Raw genomic sequence first — 15947 nt, forward strand, 5'->3', positions numbered from 1 at the left:
CCCCAAATGACCCCTTTTTGGAAAGTAGACATTCCAAGGTATTTAGTAAGTGGCATGGTGAGTTTTTTTTAAGTAGTATTTTTTTCCCACAATTCTTTGAAAAAATACGATTGTTTTTTTTATTTTTTTTTCACAAATTTGTCATATTAACTAGTTATTTTCTCTCACATGGCATATGCATACTTGCAAAATCCCACAGCTCTGCTCTCTGCACAGGCTATGTACAGCACAGCGATGATGTCCCCAATACTTTTACAAGTTTTATGAATATATCAAAGCCAATTGCTAAACTGGAGAGGATCTGAATAGGATCTTGTCCCTTGGAGCTTTTTATGCTGGTGATTAGTAGCAGTGTCCGGAATAGTCTTTTCAAGGAAGACTTTAAACATCCTTATACCTTATGAGACCGTTGAAAGCCCGGTCTTTTTCTCTGGTAAGGAGATTTCATTTCCCACACATTGGGTGTCTTTCTACTTCATCTCTGGTGGAGGATCTTTTCACGAGCAGTTATTGTTGATCACTTTAATTGGACTCAATTTCACTGATTTTTTATGGACTATTTTTTTTCACTTTATTCATTCATTTGGATGGATCTGATAAATTGATTATTATACTGTCAATTCACCTATTGTGTTCACTCATAATATTTTTTGGCCATTTATTTCACATATATTTTTCACAGTTCAAGTTATTAGCGCTGTATTATCTTGTTTTTTGTTTCTTTGTTTACTATGGTATTTAGTAATTAATACTGGCAGCTTTTTATTTTAATTTAATTTTGCACGGTTATTTAATTGATTTCACACGTTAGCACAGTGTTTTTTTCTGTTTACACAGAGAAATCCCTTTCCACACCCCAAAACACATTCTGCTACTCCTTCTGAGAATGGCAATACCACATGTGTGAAACTTTTTCACAGTCTGGCCACATACATAGGCCCAACATGCAGGGAGCACCTTCAAATGTTCTAGGGGCAAAAATGTAATTTCTAGATTACACTTTTATAGGCCCTGGAGCACCAGGACAATGGAAACGCCCCCAAAATCATCCCATTTTGAAAAGCAAACGCCCCAACACATAATCTATGATACATAATGAGTTTTTTGAACATGTCGTTTTTTTCCACAAGCTTTTTGAAAATATGAAAACTTATTAAAATGCATACTTTTTTTCTTTTTTTTTTACACAAAGTTGTTCATTTAATAAAATATTTCTAACACATAAGCATGTACATAGCAAAAGTTACACCCCAAATAACATTCTGCTACTCCTGAGTATGGCAATATCAAATGTGTGAGACTTTTACACAGCCTGGCCACATACAGAGGCCCAACATGCAGGGAGCACCATCAAGTGTTCTAGGAACATACATTGCGCATCTACTTTTCTGGCTACCTAATACACTTTTGTGAGGCACTGTAGGGCACTGATGGCACTGATGAGCACTGTAGTGGCACTGATGAGCACTGTGATGGCACAGTTGTGACATTGATGAGCACTCATGTGGCACGGATAAGCACTGATGTGGCATGGATGAGGCATGGACATGCACTGATGTGGCATGGATGAGGCACAGATAAGCACTGTTGTGGCATGGATGAGCACTAATGAGGCATGGATGAGCACTAATGAGGCATGGATGAGCACTGATGTGGCATGGATGAGCACTGATGTGGCATGGATGTGGGACAGATGAGCACTGATGTGGCATGGATGAGTAATGTATAATCACAGATGTGTCGCACGGATGAGCACTGATGCGGCATGGATGAGGCACGGATAAGCACTGATGAGGCATGAATTTGGCATAGATGAGCACTAAAGTGGCATGGATGTGGCATGGATGAGGCATGAATGGGCACAAGTGAGCACTGCTGAGGCATAAATGGGTGGAGATGAGACACGGATGAACACTGATGTGGCATGGATGAGCACATATTAGGCATGGATGGGCACGGCTGAGCATGGATGAGGCATGGATGGGCACATATAAGGCATGGATGGGCACATATAAGGCATGGGGGTGGGCATGGATGAGGCATGGATCAGCACTGTGGGCACTTCAGATCCAGCCCTCTCACACTGCTGTACTGGCTCCCTCCTCTGCTCACATGCTGTACCGATCGGTGTGAGTAGAGGAGAGAGATGAACCAGACATGGGCCGGTTCGTTGACAAGTGATTGCTCCATCATAGGACGGAGCGATCACATGGTAAAGGGTCAATGTATGCCATCCCAGAACTAGCTGACTGCGCTGTAGCCGTCATTCAGCTACGGCCCATTCAGCAAGTGGTTAAAGAGGTAGAGACTGCCTGAAAATTACCATGTGTATGGACAGCATTATGATGAGGTGGCACAGTTCTCGGCTCTGCACAACTGCTGTAACCATTAAAAAGTCAGCTAAAAGTATCAATCTTCTCTTATGGTTTTTTCAATAATATAATATTCAAATTGTTGGCTGAGGCTTGCAAAGAGTAAAATCTGTGTTATACCTGTAGCTCTGTAGGAGGCAGTAGAGGCAGAAACAAATTTCTGTAGTGACTCTTAACACAATCAATCAATTGGAATCAATTGGAGTAAAGGGCAGCTAGTTATTTTATACCTTAGTACCTGAGTTGGCCTAGTGAATGTAAAGGGGCTTAGAGTGCCAAACATGTAATTCTGTCCGTTGCTAAAATGCATTGTATTCAACTATTTTTCCATTTGTATTACCTGTTCTGAGGAGAGAAAAGGAATATGGACCAGTCCTCACGCAATTCACACCAATCTGGTCGATAAACCTCAATCATTTTTCTGATTCGGAAACATAAACTCTGTGTGGGGAATAAGTAATATATTAAATTCTTATATATCACAACTTCAACTTTTTTTTTTTTCACTTGCAGAATGCATTTACAAGTGACTTCCTTTAATGTAAATGAAACTGTCATCTGTTGTCATAATTCTGCATGTGTCATTGAGTGTTTACCTTTCTGTAGAAATCACTTCCATATAAAAAAAATAAAATAAAAACACCTTTACTTTCTGCTGTCATCAGTTCCTGTCCTGTAATTACTTGGCAATGTTCCTTGAAAGTTGTTGAATGCAAAAATTGAACACAAATGACGTTAATTTTTTGAACATGAAGGGGCAGATCCACATACATCCGCTGCACCCGGCGCAGATGTAAGATACGCTACGCCGCTGTAACTTACTTGGCTTTGGTTTGAATCCTCAACGAATTTGCGCCGTAAGTTACGGTGGCGTAGTGTATCTCTCGCGGCGGAATTCAAATTGGGCGGGTAGGGGGCGTGTTTCATGCGTGCGCCGTCCGTGAAAACTCCCAGGGTGCATTGCTCCAAATGACGTCGCAAGGACGTCATTGTTTTCAACGTGAACGTAAATGGCGTCAAGCCCCATTCACGGACGACTTACGCAAACAACGTAAAATTTAAAAAATTAGACGCGGGAACGAAAGCCATACTTAACATTGAGTACGCCACCATATAGCAGCTTTAACTATACGCCGGAAAAAGCCGAACGGAAACAACGTAAAAAAATGCGACGGCCGGTCGTACGTTCGTGGCTCGTCGGAAATAGCTAATTTGCATACTCAACGCGGATTACATCAGGAACGCCACCTAGCGGACGCCGAAAAATTTCATCTAAGATCCGACGGCGTATGAAGACGTACGCCTGTCGGATCTAGCACAGATGCCGTTGTATCTTGTTTTGTGGATACCAAAACAAAGATACGACAAGCAAAATTCGAAATTACACGGCGTATCAAGAGATACGCCGCGTAATTTCTTTGAGGATCTGCCCCGAAGTGTCCATAATATTATTTACTACATTTTCCTAGAATACAAATGTTGGTAGTGTACTGATGTTTATTTAATTCAACTAGAACACATTAGTTAATTAAATATTTGGAGTGTTTTTCATCACTTAAGTAGCTCTTCAGTGAACATATTACTCACCTATTAATTAACTCTAAGAAGTTAAAGGACATGATCATTAAACATATACTTACAAAAGAGTTAACTATGTGCACATATAATCTAATATTTTTCAATACCTAAAGGTAAACGTCAGACTCACTTTCATGCCCTGAGTTTAGTTTTCATTGTAAAACGTACAGTACATACAGTGCTGTGAAAAAGTATTTGCCCTGTTCCTGATTTTAATTTTTTTCGCATATTTCAAATGATTTAGATCATCAAACACATTTTAATATTACACAAAGATATAGTATATCCAAGATGCAGTTTTTAAATTATTTCATTTATTAAGGGAAAAAAGCTGTTCAAACCTGCCTGGCCCTATGTGAAAAAGTAATTGCCCCCTCCCATGCTGAATCATGAATGAACTGTGATCAACCACAACTTTTTGGAAAGCTGAGTTAAATTTCACTTGCCACACTCAGGCCTAATTACTGCCAGATCTGTTAAATCAAGAAATCACATAAATAGAATCTGTATGACAAAGTGAAGCACACTCAGGCCCCGTACACACGACCAAACATGTATGCTGAAACTGGTCCGCGGACCAGTTTCAGCATACATGTTTGGTCGTGTGTAGGCGCGAGCGGGCCGAATTCCAGCAAACATTTGCCCGCCGGGCCTTTTCCCAGCGGGCAAATATTCCTGGACGTGTTTTAAAACCGTCCGCTGGAATCCTGCCTGCTCGGACATGTACGGTCGTCAGTACAGACCTACCGTACATGTCCAGGCGCCCGCCGTCCCTCGCATGCGTCGAATGACTTCGACGCATGCGTGGAAGCCTTTAAATGGCAGGCCCGCCCACGTCTCCGCGTCATCGTCGCGGCGACGACGCGGACACGCCCCGCGTATTGTTTACGCGCGGACTTCTGTACGATGGTGTGTACAACCATCGTACAGAAGCCCTCTGGCAGGCATGTACGGTGAAAACGGTCCGACGGACCGCTTTCATCGTACATGTTTGGTCGTGAGTACCCGGCCTAACAGATCACAAAAAGCCACACATTATGCCACAATCTAAAAAAATCAAGAACAGATTAGAAACAAGCAATGTACATGTATCGGTCTAGGAAGGGTTTCAAAGCCATTTCTAAGCCTTTGGAACCTCAGTGAACCACCGGGTAAGTCATTATCCACAAATGGATATAACTTGAAACAGTGGTGAACCTTCCCAGGAGTGGCTGGCCTACAAAAATCACTCCAAGAGCATGGTGACGACTCATCCAGGAGGTCATAAAAGGTCATACAAGAACCCAGAACAACATCTAAAGAACTGCAGGCCTCACTTGCCTCATGTAAGATCAGTGTTCATTAATCAACAAGAAGAAAGAGACTGGGCAAACATGGCATTCATGGAAAAGTTCCAAGGCCAAAGCCACTGCTGACCAACAAGAACACAATGGCTCATCTCACAATTACCAAATAACATCCTGATTATCCCCAAGACTTTTAGGCAAATATTCTGTGGACTGAAAATAAACTTGTTGGAAGGTGTGCATCCCGTTACATCTGGCATAAAACTAATACAGGATTTCAAATCAAGAACATCATACCAACAGTCAGACATGGTGGTGGTAGCGTGATGGTCTGGGGCTGCTTTGCAGCTTCAGGACCTGGATGACTTACCATAATTGATGGAACCATGAATTCTGAGCTTTACCAGAAAATCCTAAAGGATAATGTCCAGGCCATCAGTTTGTGACCTCAAGCTCAAGTGCACTTGGGTTATGCAGCAGGACAATGATCTGAAACACAACAGCAAGTTCACCTCCAAATGGTAAAACAAAGCAAAAATGTTAGTTTTGGAGTAGCCTACTAGGGATGAGCCGAACACCCCCTGGTTTAGTTCGCAGCAGAACTTGCAAACAGGCAAAAAATTTGTTTGAACACGAGAACACCGTTAAAGTCTATGGGACGCGAACATGAAAAATCAAAAGTGCTAATTGTCAGAAAAGATGTTTGGGGACCTGGGTCCTGCCCCAAGGAACATGCATTAGTGCAAACATTTTAAAAACGACTGATTTTCGTGAGCAGTGATTTTAACAATGCTTAAAGTGAAACAATAAAAGTAAAATATTCCTTTAAATTTCGTACCTGGGGGGTGTATATAGTATGCCTTGTAAAAATGAAATAGGGGAGGGGAGAAAACATAAAGGCACTCACATATGCCAACATCCGTAATATTGATTCGAAGGAAGGGTACTACTCAGGGCAGTGACAGGGCGGACTTTTCAGGCAATAACAAGGACATAGAATATTTAGAAAAATATATAAGTTTAATTACAAAATACATAGATTAGATTACAATAAAATATGATGAAAAATAATAAAGAATGCAGTCAAAAGTAGTGTATTCAATCGTCTCGCCTACGCGTTTCGCCTAGCGGCTTCTTCAGGACGAGAAAATGTTTTAGGCACTAGAGTATCGCTGATTTCAAATCTAAAATGAGATATGAAAACTTAATGACATACAGGAGACATGGAAAATTAAAACACTGAAAATCAATATGCAACAGAGAATCTCAAAAAATACCAATTGAATTGTTAGCCATCCACGTGCGTCAAGGACCAGGTGGAGTAAAGGATGTACAGGTGAGATCAATGGTGGTAAAAGCTGAAAAACAAATAGTATATTGTACTGTGTATATTTGCATTGGACGTTAGGCCATAGATTTGAAAGTTGATAGCAGACCTACCCCATTGAAAGGAGAGAAAAGGGTCTCCTAAGACTAGCAACAAGTCATTATGTATCAGGATACATCAATAAATGAGTTCTAGGGGGTAAGAAAAAAGCGAAAAATGAAACGGTACGTCCATATATGCTCACTAGCAAGAAAAAGGTTAAATTACAGAAAGTATGTGTTTACCTGTTATAGAGGTAAGAACCAGATCAGACCGGGACCAGTGAGGCAAGGAGCAGGTGGGGAGAGCCAAAGGGGAAACAGATCCAGCCATAAGGCAGCCAACACTGCTGTGTCTTATTGGTGGACAATCCAAGCAAGTGGAAGCCTGAGAGGGGTTTAGAAGGGAAAGACAGCTTTGAGCAGAAAATAAAATAAAATAAAATAAAAATAAAATAAAGTGGAACAAACGGGCAATGAATCTGCCCAGAAAAACGAACCATAAGGAGAGAAATCCTACCTCACTGCAGAGACATCCTTGTGTGTCCCGGGGGGTAGCCTGTGCTGCACGCCGATTACTTGCTGTTGCAAGTGGCAATATATAGGGTAGAGAGAGAGGAGGGGCGGGTGCTGGCGTCAGATGCAAAAAGCGTGCTGACGTCATATCTGGAGTGTCACGAGTGGTGGCGCATAAACAGAGAAGGAGTCAGTGTGGAGTAGACCGGGTGCTGTAGTGCGTCGAGGCCCCGCCCACTCGAGTCGGCGATGCGCCATAGAGGGAGCAGGCATTCAGAGAGGCGGCGTTTAAGCAAGCCATCGGGTCCCGCCCCAGTCCATCAATCAGGATGGACTGGGCGTGTCACACCCAGATCGCAGCGCAGTGTCCACCGCGTCCTATCAGAGGGCGGGCACGGCACTCAACCACCCACAGTGGACACGGCACATCAGACACCCAAAATGGGGACAGAAGCGATCCAACAAGGGAACCCCACGGCAGCGGCAAGCATCCACCCTGAAATCAGGGAGGGAGACACAGTCAAGACCAAGCCCAAACCAAAGCAGGAAAACGGCTAAGGCCATCAGAAAAGAAAACCCCCTCATTCTGCACCGGGTGTCTCCTCTGAGAGCTTTTCTACCCCTTCGACACTATCGAAACCTGAGGACAGTTTACGACAGAACATCTTAGAGACAGCACAAACTATGGCAAGATCACTCACCAATACAAACAAGGAAGGTGGAGTGAGGGATGGTCCAAAATGACGTATGGACCATTATTTTCCACACGTATCCCACACTCAACCTAGTATTACCCTGAACGACACTTCCAACGCTATCCCACCCTTACCTACAAGTATATCCGATCTAGGACCCACTATGTGTGGTAACCCGCGGATGGAAGTAATCAATTTATCATCTCAAACTCTTAATCCATCGGAAATTGACCTACTTGGCCTTGGCCTCAGCTTTTGCCCTGACACGACATTTAATAAATTTGATTTGACGAAAGACCTCTACCTTTTCGCACGTAAACTTACTTTTAATTTTATGTTCGACAAGGAGAGATGTAAACGACAAACAGACTATGCACAACAAGACATATGGAAGGACTTCACAGTTGCTGATTTCCGCGCATTGAGAACACTTGTTCTTTTACTAGAGGAAAATGAGGGCAACCATATACCTGACGACTCTTTTGAGTCTGATGAAGCGATAGGACAACGAGTACAACTTACCCGGTATCAAAACGATCTGGATACACTCGAAAAGGCCGTTAGAAAAAAATCCCTCAAATTTCCTCCGCTTCAGACTAATCCTAACATCTGGGCTTTCTTGACACAGGCACTCAGGGATATTGAATCTCTGCCCCTTACTCCTAATGTAAATAAAAATTTGACTGCGACCCAAACCCAGGCCCTTATTAGCCTGAGTCTTAGTCCCCATTTGGTGATCAAGTCCTCGGACAAGGGCGGCAATGTAGTACCTGGGGGGTGGGAGCGAGAACTTTTTTCCAGTGAGCTATTCACGGATCAGCTACTTTTTGTTTTGGGGTGGTATAGATATATAGACGATATCCTGCTCCTTTGGACAGGATCCCTGGAGGAGTTAGATAAATTCATGACCAAAATTGGGCAAAACAACTTTAATTTAAAATTTACGATGAATTCCAGCGTGACTGAATTGGCCTTCCTAGATGTAACTATTTACATCTCACAAGAAGGGAATCTAAACACATCTCTATACCGCAAACCCACGGCCGGAAACACCATCCTCCACGCCACTAGTGCCCATCCAAAGTCTTTGGTCCTAAGCATACCGTTCGGACAGTATCTGCGACTCCGACGAAACTGCTCGGATGACCAAAAATTTAAATATGAAGCGGATCTTCTATACACAAGATTGAGATCAAGAGGATATAGCAAAAACTGCCTAAAAAGAGCTTTTGCAAAAGCCAACGGCAAATCAAGAAGTGACCTCTTATCACACAAAAATAAAAAAAAACAGCCCCAATACAACCAGACTGATCACAACATATTCCAACCAGCATGCCGAGATAAGAACAATAGTACAAAAACGCTGGCATTTGCTCACTTCCGACCCAGTGTTGGTAAAACATATAGGGTCTAGACCCGAAATCACATATAGACGGACAAGATCTATTCGTGACCGGCTGGTCACCAGTAGATATAGTAGATCAAGTGATAAGAAACAGGACCCACCTGGTCTCTTTAGATGTGATGAATGCAATTTTTTCAGGTTTGTGACAGTGGGTGCCAACGTATTGCTACCGAATGGGCAGAGACATACAATTAATTAACACATCACCTGCCAGACTAAAGGGGTTATATATTTGATCCAATGCCAGTGTGGCAGCTTCTATGTTGGGTATATCAAGGATCATACCTATTATGCAACCAACGGTCTCTTGAACACTACCATGGGCTACCACATAGCCTTTAGGCATAACTATGAACCAGACGTGTTTAGATTCACTGCCTTGGAAAGTGTCTATGAGGATCCAAGAGGGGGCAATTTTGACCAGCGTGTGTTGCAATGTGAAACACGCTGGATCCACAGATTGCAAGCTAATAAATTTCCTGGCCTCAATGATGCTTTAAGCTTTAAGTCTTTTCTAACCATTTAAAAAAACTCGTATGACTATAAAAACTAGGGTTGTCCCGATACCACTTTTTTAGGACCGAGTACAAGTACCGATACTTTTTTTCAAGTACTCGTCGATACCGAATACCGATACTTTTTTTTAAATGTGTCCCCAAATGCAGCCATGTCCCCCCACATATGCAGCCATGTCCCCCCACATATGCAGCCATGTCCCCCCACATATGCAGCCATGTCCCCCCACATATGCAGCCATGTCCCCCCACATATGCAGCCATGTCCCCCCTATATGCAGCCATGTCCCCCCTATATCCAGCCATGTCCCCCCTATATGCAGCCATGTCCCCCCTATATGCAGCCATGTCCCCCCTATATGCAGCCATGTCCCCCCTATATGCAGCCATGTCCCCCCTATATCCAGCCATGTCCCCCTTATATGCAGCCATGCCCCCCCTATATGCAGCCATGTCCCCCCTATATCCAGCCATGTCCCCCCTATATGCAGCCATGTCCCCCCTATATGCAGCCATGTTCCCCCTTTATGCAGCCATGTCGCCCCTATATGCAGCCATGTCCCCCTATATACAGCCATGTTCCCCCTATATGCAGCCATGTCCCCCCTATATGCAGCCATGTCCCCCCTATATGCAGCCATATCCCCCATACCTAGATGCCGCCGCATGGGTTAAACAACGTGCGGGGAATATCACAGCTTTCATTTGAATAGCTGTAGTATTCCCCGTTGCGCCGCGTATAGACTAACCGCCTTGCTCTGGATTGGACAGATCCCGAGCAAGGGGGAGTGTCTATACGGGGCGCGGCGGGAAATACTACAGCTATTCAAATGAAAGCTGTGATATTCCCTGCACGCTGTTTAACCCATGCGGCGGCGGCGTTGTTGCGGTATGCGACGGGGTCGGCGGCGGCATTCGTTGCGGTGGCGGGGGGTGGGTGTCCTGGGGCAAGTATTCTATTTAGGTATTGGGGGTATTTGCAGGAGTACAAGTACTCCCGCAAATACTCAGTATCGGTCCCGATACCGATACTGGTATCGATATCGGGACAACCATAATAAAAACCTTTCCCCCCCCCTTTCTCCCCTTTTCCGACAAACCCCCCCCCCCCCCCCCCCTTCCTTCTTTTGTTCCCTCCCTCCCCCCCCCTTCCCCCTCCTTTTCTTTTTCTTTTTCCCCTCCCTTCTTTTTCCTTTCCCCCCCCTCCCCCCTTTTTTTCCTCCCTCTCCCCCCTCCTCACCAACCCCTCTTCCTTTGACCTGTTCAATCTCCATGCCGTCTCCCCTCAGTATCATACCTGCTATATGTACAATTGTCTTCACCAAGAAGAATGCCAATTCTGATACTTGAACTAGACATAATATTACACCTGTCGGTCTTGTATCCTAAGAAAAATGGATGTATACTTTCTATGGGACAAAAATAATCTATACAAAACAATGTAATGCTACTGTTCTTATTTTTATTTTTTATTTCCTTTTCGTATGCTATTGTTCATGTATATGAGCTAATGGGTATAAACTGTACCCTATTTTATTCTAATGTACCTAAACAGGGAACCGATACATTATGTCCATAATTATTCTATATTTTAATTTTCTCTTAAATTCACTGACTACCTGTATGCAGCTGATGTCTCTATCTCTACCCTTGATTGTTTTGTAGTACAGGTTTTTCATGCACACTTGCCCTCTTGTGGCAATATTTAGTTTGGCATCTGCATTGGACCTTGGGCCTTGACCTCATTACTTATATTTATTTTCTATTTATGAAAGAATGAGCTCCAGATAGCCTAGTTTCAATTTACCCTTTTAACTTTATTTTGCAAATTACACATATGGGGGTTTTCTTTTCTGATGGCCTTAGCCGTTTTCCTGCTTTGGTTTGGGCTTGGTCTTGACTGTGTCTCCCTCCCTGATTTCAGGGTGGATGCTTGCCGCTGCCGTGGGGTTCCCTTGTTGGATCGCTTCTGTCCCCATTTTGGGTGTCTGATGTGCCGTGTCCACTGTGGGTGGTTGAGTGCCGTGCCCGCCCTCTGATAGGACGCGGTGGACACTGCGCTGCGATCTGGGTGTGACACGCCCAGTCCATCCTGATTGATGGACTGGGGCAGGACCCGATGGCTTGCTTAAACGCCGCCTCTCTGAATGCCTGCTCCCTCTATGGCGCATCGCCGACTCGAGTGGGCGGGGCCTCGACGCACTACAGCACCCGGTCTACTCCACACTGACTCCTTCTCGGTTTATGCGCCACCACTCGTGATGCTCCAGATATGACGTCAGCGCGCTTTTTGCATCTGACGCCAGCACCCGCCCCTCCTCTCTCTCTACCCTATATATTGCCACTTGCAACAGCAAGTAATCGGCATGCAGCACAAGCTACCCCCCGGGACACACAAGGATCTCTCTGCAGTGAGGTAGGATTTCTCTCCTTACGGTTCGTTTTTCTGGGCAGATTCATTGCCCGTTTGTTCCACTTTATTTTATTTTTATTTTATTTTATTTTCTGCTCAAAGCTGTCTTTCCCTTCTAAACCCCTCTCAGGCTTCCACTTGCTTGGATTGTCCACCAATAAGACACAGCAGTGTTGGCTGCCTTATGGCTGGATCTGTTTCCCCTTTGGCTCTCCCCACCTGCTCCTTGCCTCATTGGTCCCGGTCTGATCTGGTTCTTACCTCTATAACAGGTAAACACATACTTTCTGTAATCTAACCTTTTTCTTGCTAGTGAGCATATATGGACGTACCGTTTCATTTTTCGCTTTTTTCTTACCCCCTAGAACTTATTTATTGATGTATCCTGATACATAATGACTTGTTGCTAGTCTTAGGAGACCCTTTTCTCTCCTTTCAATGGGGTAGGTCTGCTATCAACTTTCAAATCTATGGCCTAACGTCCAATGCAAATATACACAGTACAATATACTATTTGTTTTTCAGCTTTTACCACCATTGATCTCACCTGTACATCCTTTACTCCACCTGGTCCTTGACGCACGTGGATGGCTAACAATTCAATTGGTATTTTTTGAGATTCTCTGTTGCATATTGATTTTCAGTGTTTTAATTTTCCATGTCTCCTGTATGTCATTAAGTTTTCATATCTCATTTTAGATTTGAAATCAGCGATACTCTAGTGCCTAAAACATTTTCTCGTCCTGAAGAAGCCGCTAGGTGAAACACGTAGGCCAGACGATTGAATACACTACTTTTGACTGCATTCTTTATTATTTTTCATCATATTTTATAGTATGCCTTGTGTAACAGTCCCTGCACAAAATGAAATTTCTAAGGAAAAAAGGTATTTTAAACTACTCGCGGCTATAATGAATTGTCAGGTCCTGGCAATACAGATAAAAGTCACTGAAAAAAAGGGCATGGGTTTTCCCCCCAGTCTATTTCCAGGCCCTTTGGGTCTGGTATTAATATTAAGGGGAACCCCAAACCAAAATTAAAAAAAAAATCCATATTGTGAAACCCACATTGCATTAGAGGGGGGCGGGGTCACCCGTACACGTCACTGGGTAACCCCAGTGAGACGGGTGGCCACACTCTCAGTTACTTAATTGCTGTCAAGTTGGAGAGTGTCATTGGTCGGCTGCCTCCCATGAAGACATGATTGTTGTTTTTTTTTTTCTTGGTATCATCGCTGGAGATCGAGAACGGATTACAGAGCTTGAATTCTTTTTTTCCTCTTTTTTTTTTTTTTTTAATAAAGGACTTTGTTAAAGCAGGCTTTCAGATTCCGATAAGCCCCCTGCCCGCAGATCCCCACAACCACTGAGCAAGCGTTGTGAAGATGAAGCTCTTGTCCCCATCAACATGGGGACATCCTCGCCATGTTGTGGGCATGTGGCCTGGTACAGTTCAGGAGGGGGTGGGGCCGCTCTCTTGCCCCCCTCTTTTCCTGCGGCCTGCCAGGTTGTGTGCTCGGATAAGGGTCTGGTATGGATTTTTGGTTGAACCCCACGCCACTTATTTTTATTTTGTCACGGGGTTCCCCTTAAAATCCATACCAGACCCAAAGGGCCTGGTAATGGACTAGGGGGGGACCCATGCCATTTTTTTCAATGACTTTTATCTATATTGCCGTGACCCGACAATTCATTATAGCCGAGAGTAGTTTTAAATGACTTTTTTTCCTTTAGAAATGTCATTTTGTGCAGGGACTGTTATAAATACAGGAAACATGCGCTACTTTACAGGCATACTATAGACACCCCCCAGGCACAAAATTTAAAGGCAATATTTAACTGTTTCACTTTAAGCATTATTAAAATCACTGCTCCCGGAAAAACTGCAGTTTTTAAAACTTTTTTTGCATTGATACATGTCCTCTGGAGCAGGACCCAGGTCCCCAAACACTTTTTATGACAATAACTTGCATATTAACCTTTAAAATTAGAACTTTTGATTTCTCCCATAGACTTTTAAAGGGTGTTCCACTGCTTTTGAATTTGCTACGAACACCCCAAATTGTTCGCTATTCGGCAAACGGGTAAACAGTCAATGTTCGAGTCAAACTCATGTTCGACCCTAACATAAAGCTCACCCTATATCCTAGTCAAAGCCCGGCCTTAAATCCAATTGATATGCTGTATCATGACCTTACACAGGCCGTTCATGCTGGAATACCCTCCAATGTGGCTGAACTAAAACAATTCTGCAAAGAAAATTGCTCCACATGTGAAAGACTCATTGCCAGTTATCGCAAATGCTTGACTGCAGTTTTTGCTGCCAAGGGTAATAAGGGTAATAACAACCAGTTATTAGGTTTAGGGGCAATTACTTTTTCACAGCATTGTACACACAATTAATGAATAATAGCGGAACAAATTGCGGATTTGCTCATGACGCCACGATGTTTACACTTAAAGGAATTTTGTTCTCTGTCAGTACTTAAAGACAGGACAATTTATGGGGTCTTTAGAGGTATACAGTAGGACCAATGGGGTTTAGGATCTAATGTCTCTATCACATATCCCAGAACAGCTTGTCAGGCATCATGTTTATAGGCACATCCAACTTCCAGGCATCAGGGTCAGTACACTCATGAGCTATATGGCCATTAGAGTTGACATGGGTAGATCACTGTGCTGTTCTTCTCCAGTTCAGAGATTGCCCTGTTTAGAGAAGCTGCAGACACCATTAGTTACCTATGATTGTCAATTATGGTAGATTTTTTTTTTTTTTTTTTTTTGCAATATAAGTTTTATTTAAATATCAAAGAGTTTAAACAATAGTTTAAACAATAGTGTACAAAAACAGATAATAAAGAAAGGGTACTAATGCACAAACCACAGAGATAATATAAATAAACCTAAAACTATGTCAATAGCTGCCAACATAAAAAAAAGTGTTCTCACACTCATGCCGCGTACACACGACCGTATTTCATGATGTGAAAAATATATATATTTTTTATGTCATTAAAAACGATCGTGTGTGGGCTCCAGAGCATTTTTCATGACGTGAAAAATGGACATTAAAAATTTAATTAAAATTGCTCTATTTTTTTGGCGTCGTTTTTCACATTGTCATTTGTCGTAAAAAGTGGTGGTGTATAGGCTTTAATGATGTAAAAAAAACGCGCATGCTCAGAAGCAAGTTATGAGACGAGAGCGCTCGTTCTGGTAAAACTAGCGTTCATAATGGAGATAGCACATTTGTCACACTGTAACAGACTGAAAAGCACAAAGACTGAAAAGCGCGAATCGTCTCTCACCAAACCTTTACTACCACGAAATCAGCACAAGCAGCCCCAAGGGTGGCGCCATCTGAATGGAACTTTCCCTTTATAGTGCCGTCGTACGTGTTGTATGTCACCACGCTTTGCTCGAGCATTTTTTTCACAATCGTTTGTAGGCAAGGTAGGCTTAGCAAGAATCAGGTTTAAAAAAATGTTGTGGTGCTCATTGAATAAAATAACATAAGCTAATCATAAATAATGGTGAAACTTGATATGCTAAAATCCAAAGAAATAAAATCAGGGTGCAAATAAGCAATCTGTGCAAACTAGCAACAATAAAAAAACTGCAGCAATAAATAATTTTGCAAATTGCTAAGAAGTGCAAATAAGCAATCTATGCAAATATGGCAAAAAATGCAGCAATAAATAATTGTGCAAAAAATTTGAGCAAAAAACTGTGCAAAAAACGATAGCAGCAAAAAATGTGGTGCAGGGGATAATCAGATCATCAGATGAGGATTTGTGTAA

At 42.9% G+C, this 15947-nt stretch overlaps 1 protein-coding gene across 1 annotated transcript in view; it reads right to left on the reverse strand.

The window, feature by feature from the left end:
* Positions 1 to 15947, reverse strand: part of CACNA1I (calcium voltage-gated channel subunit alpha1 I) — a 2078868-nt gene that overhangs the window by 812318 nt on the left and 1250603 nt on the right. The window contains 1 exon segment of the mRNA XM_040359583.1: positions 2713 to 2813. Coding sequence (XP_040215517.1) covers positions 2713 to 2813 — 101 coding nt within the window.

The sequence above is a fragment of the Rana temporaria genome, chromosome 7 (assembly GCF_905171775.1).
Source record: "Rana temporaria chromosome 7, aRanTem1.1, whole genome shotgun sequence".
Taxonomy (NCBI): Eukaryota; Metazoa; Chordata; class Amphibia; order Anura; family Ranidae; genus Rana; species Rana temporaria.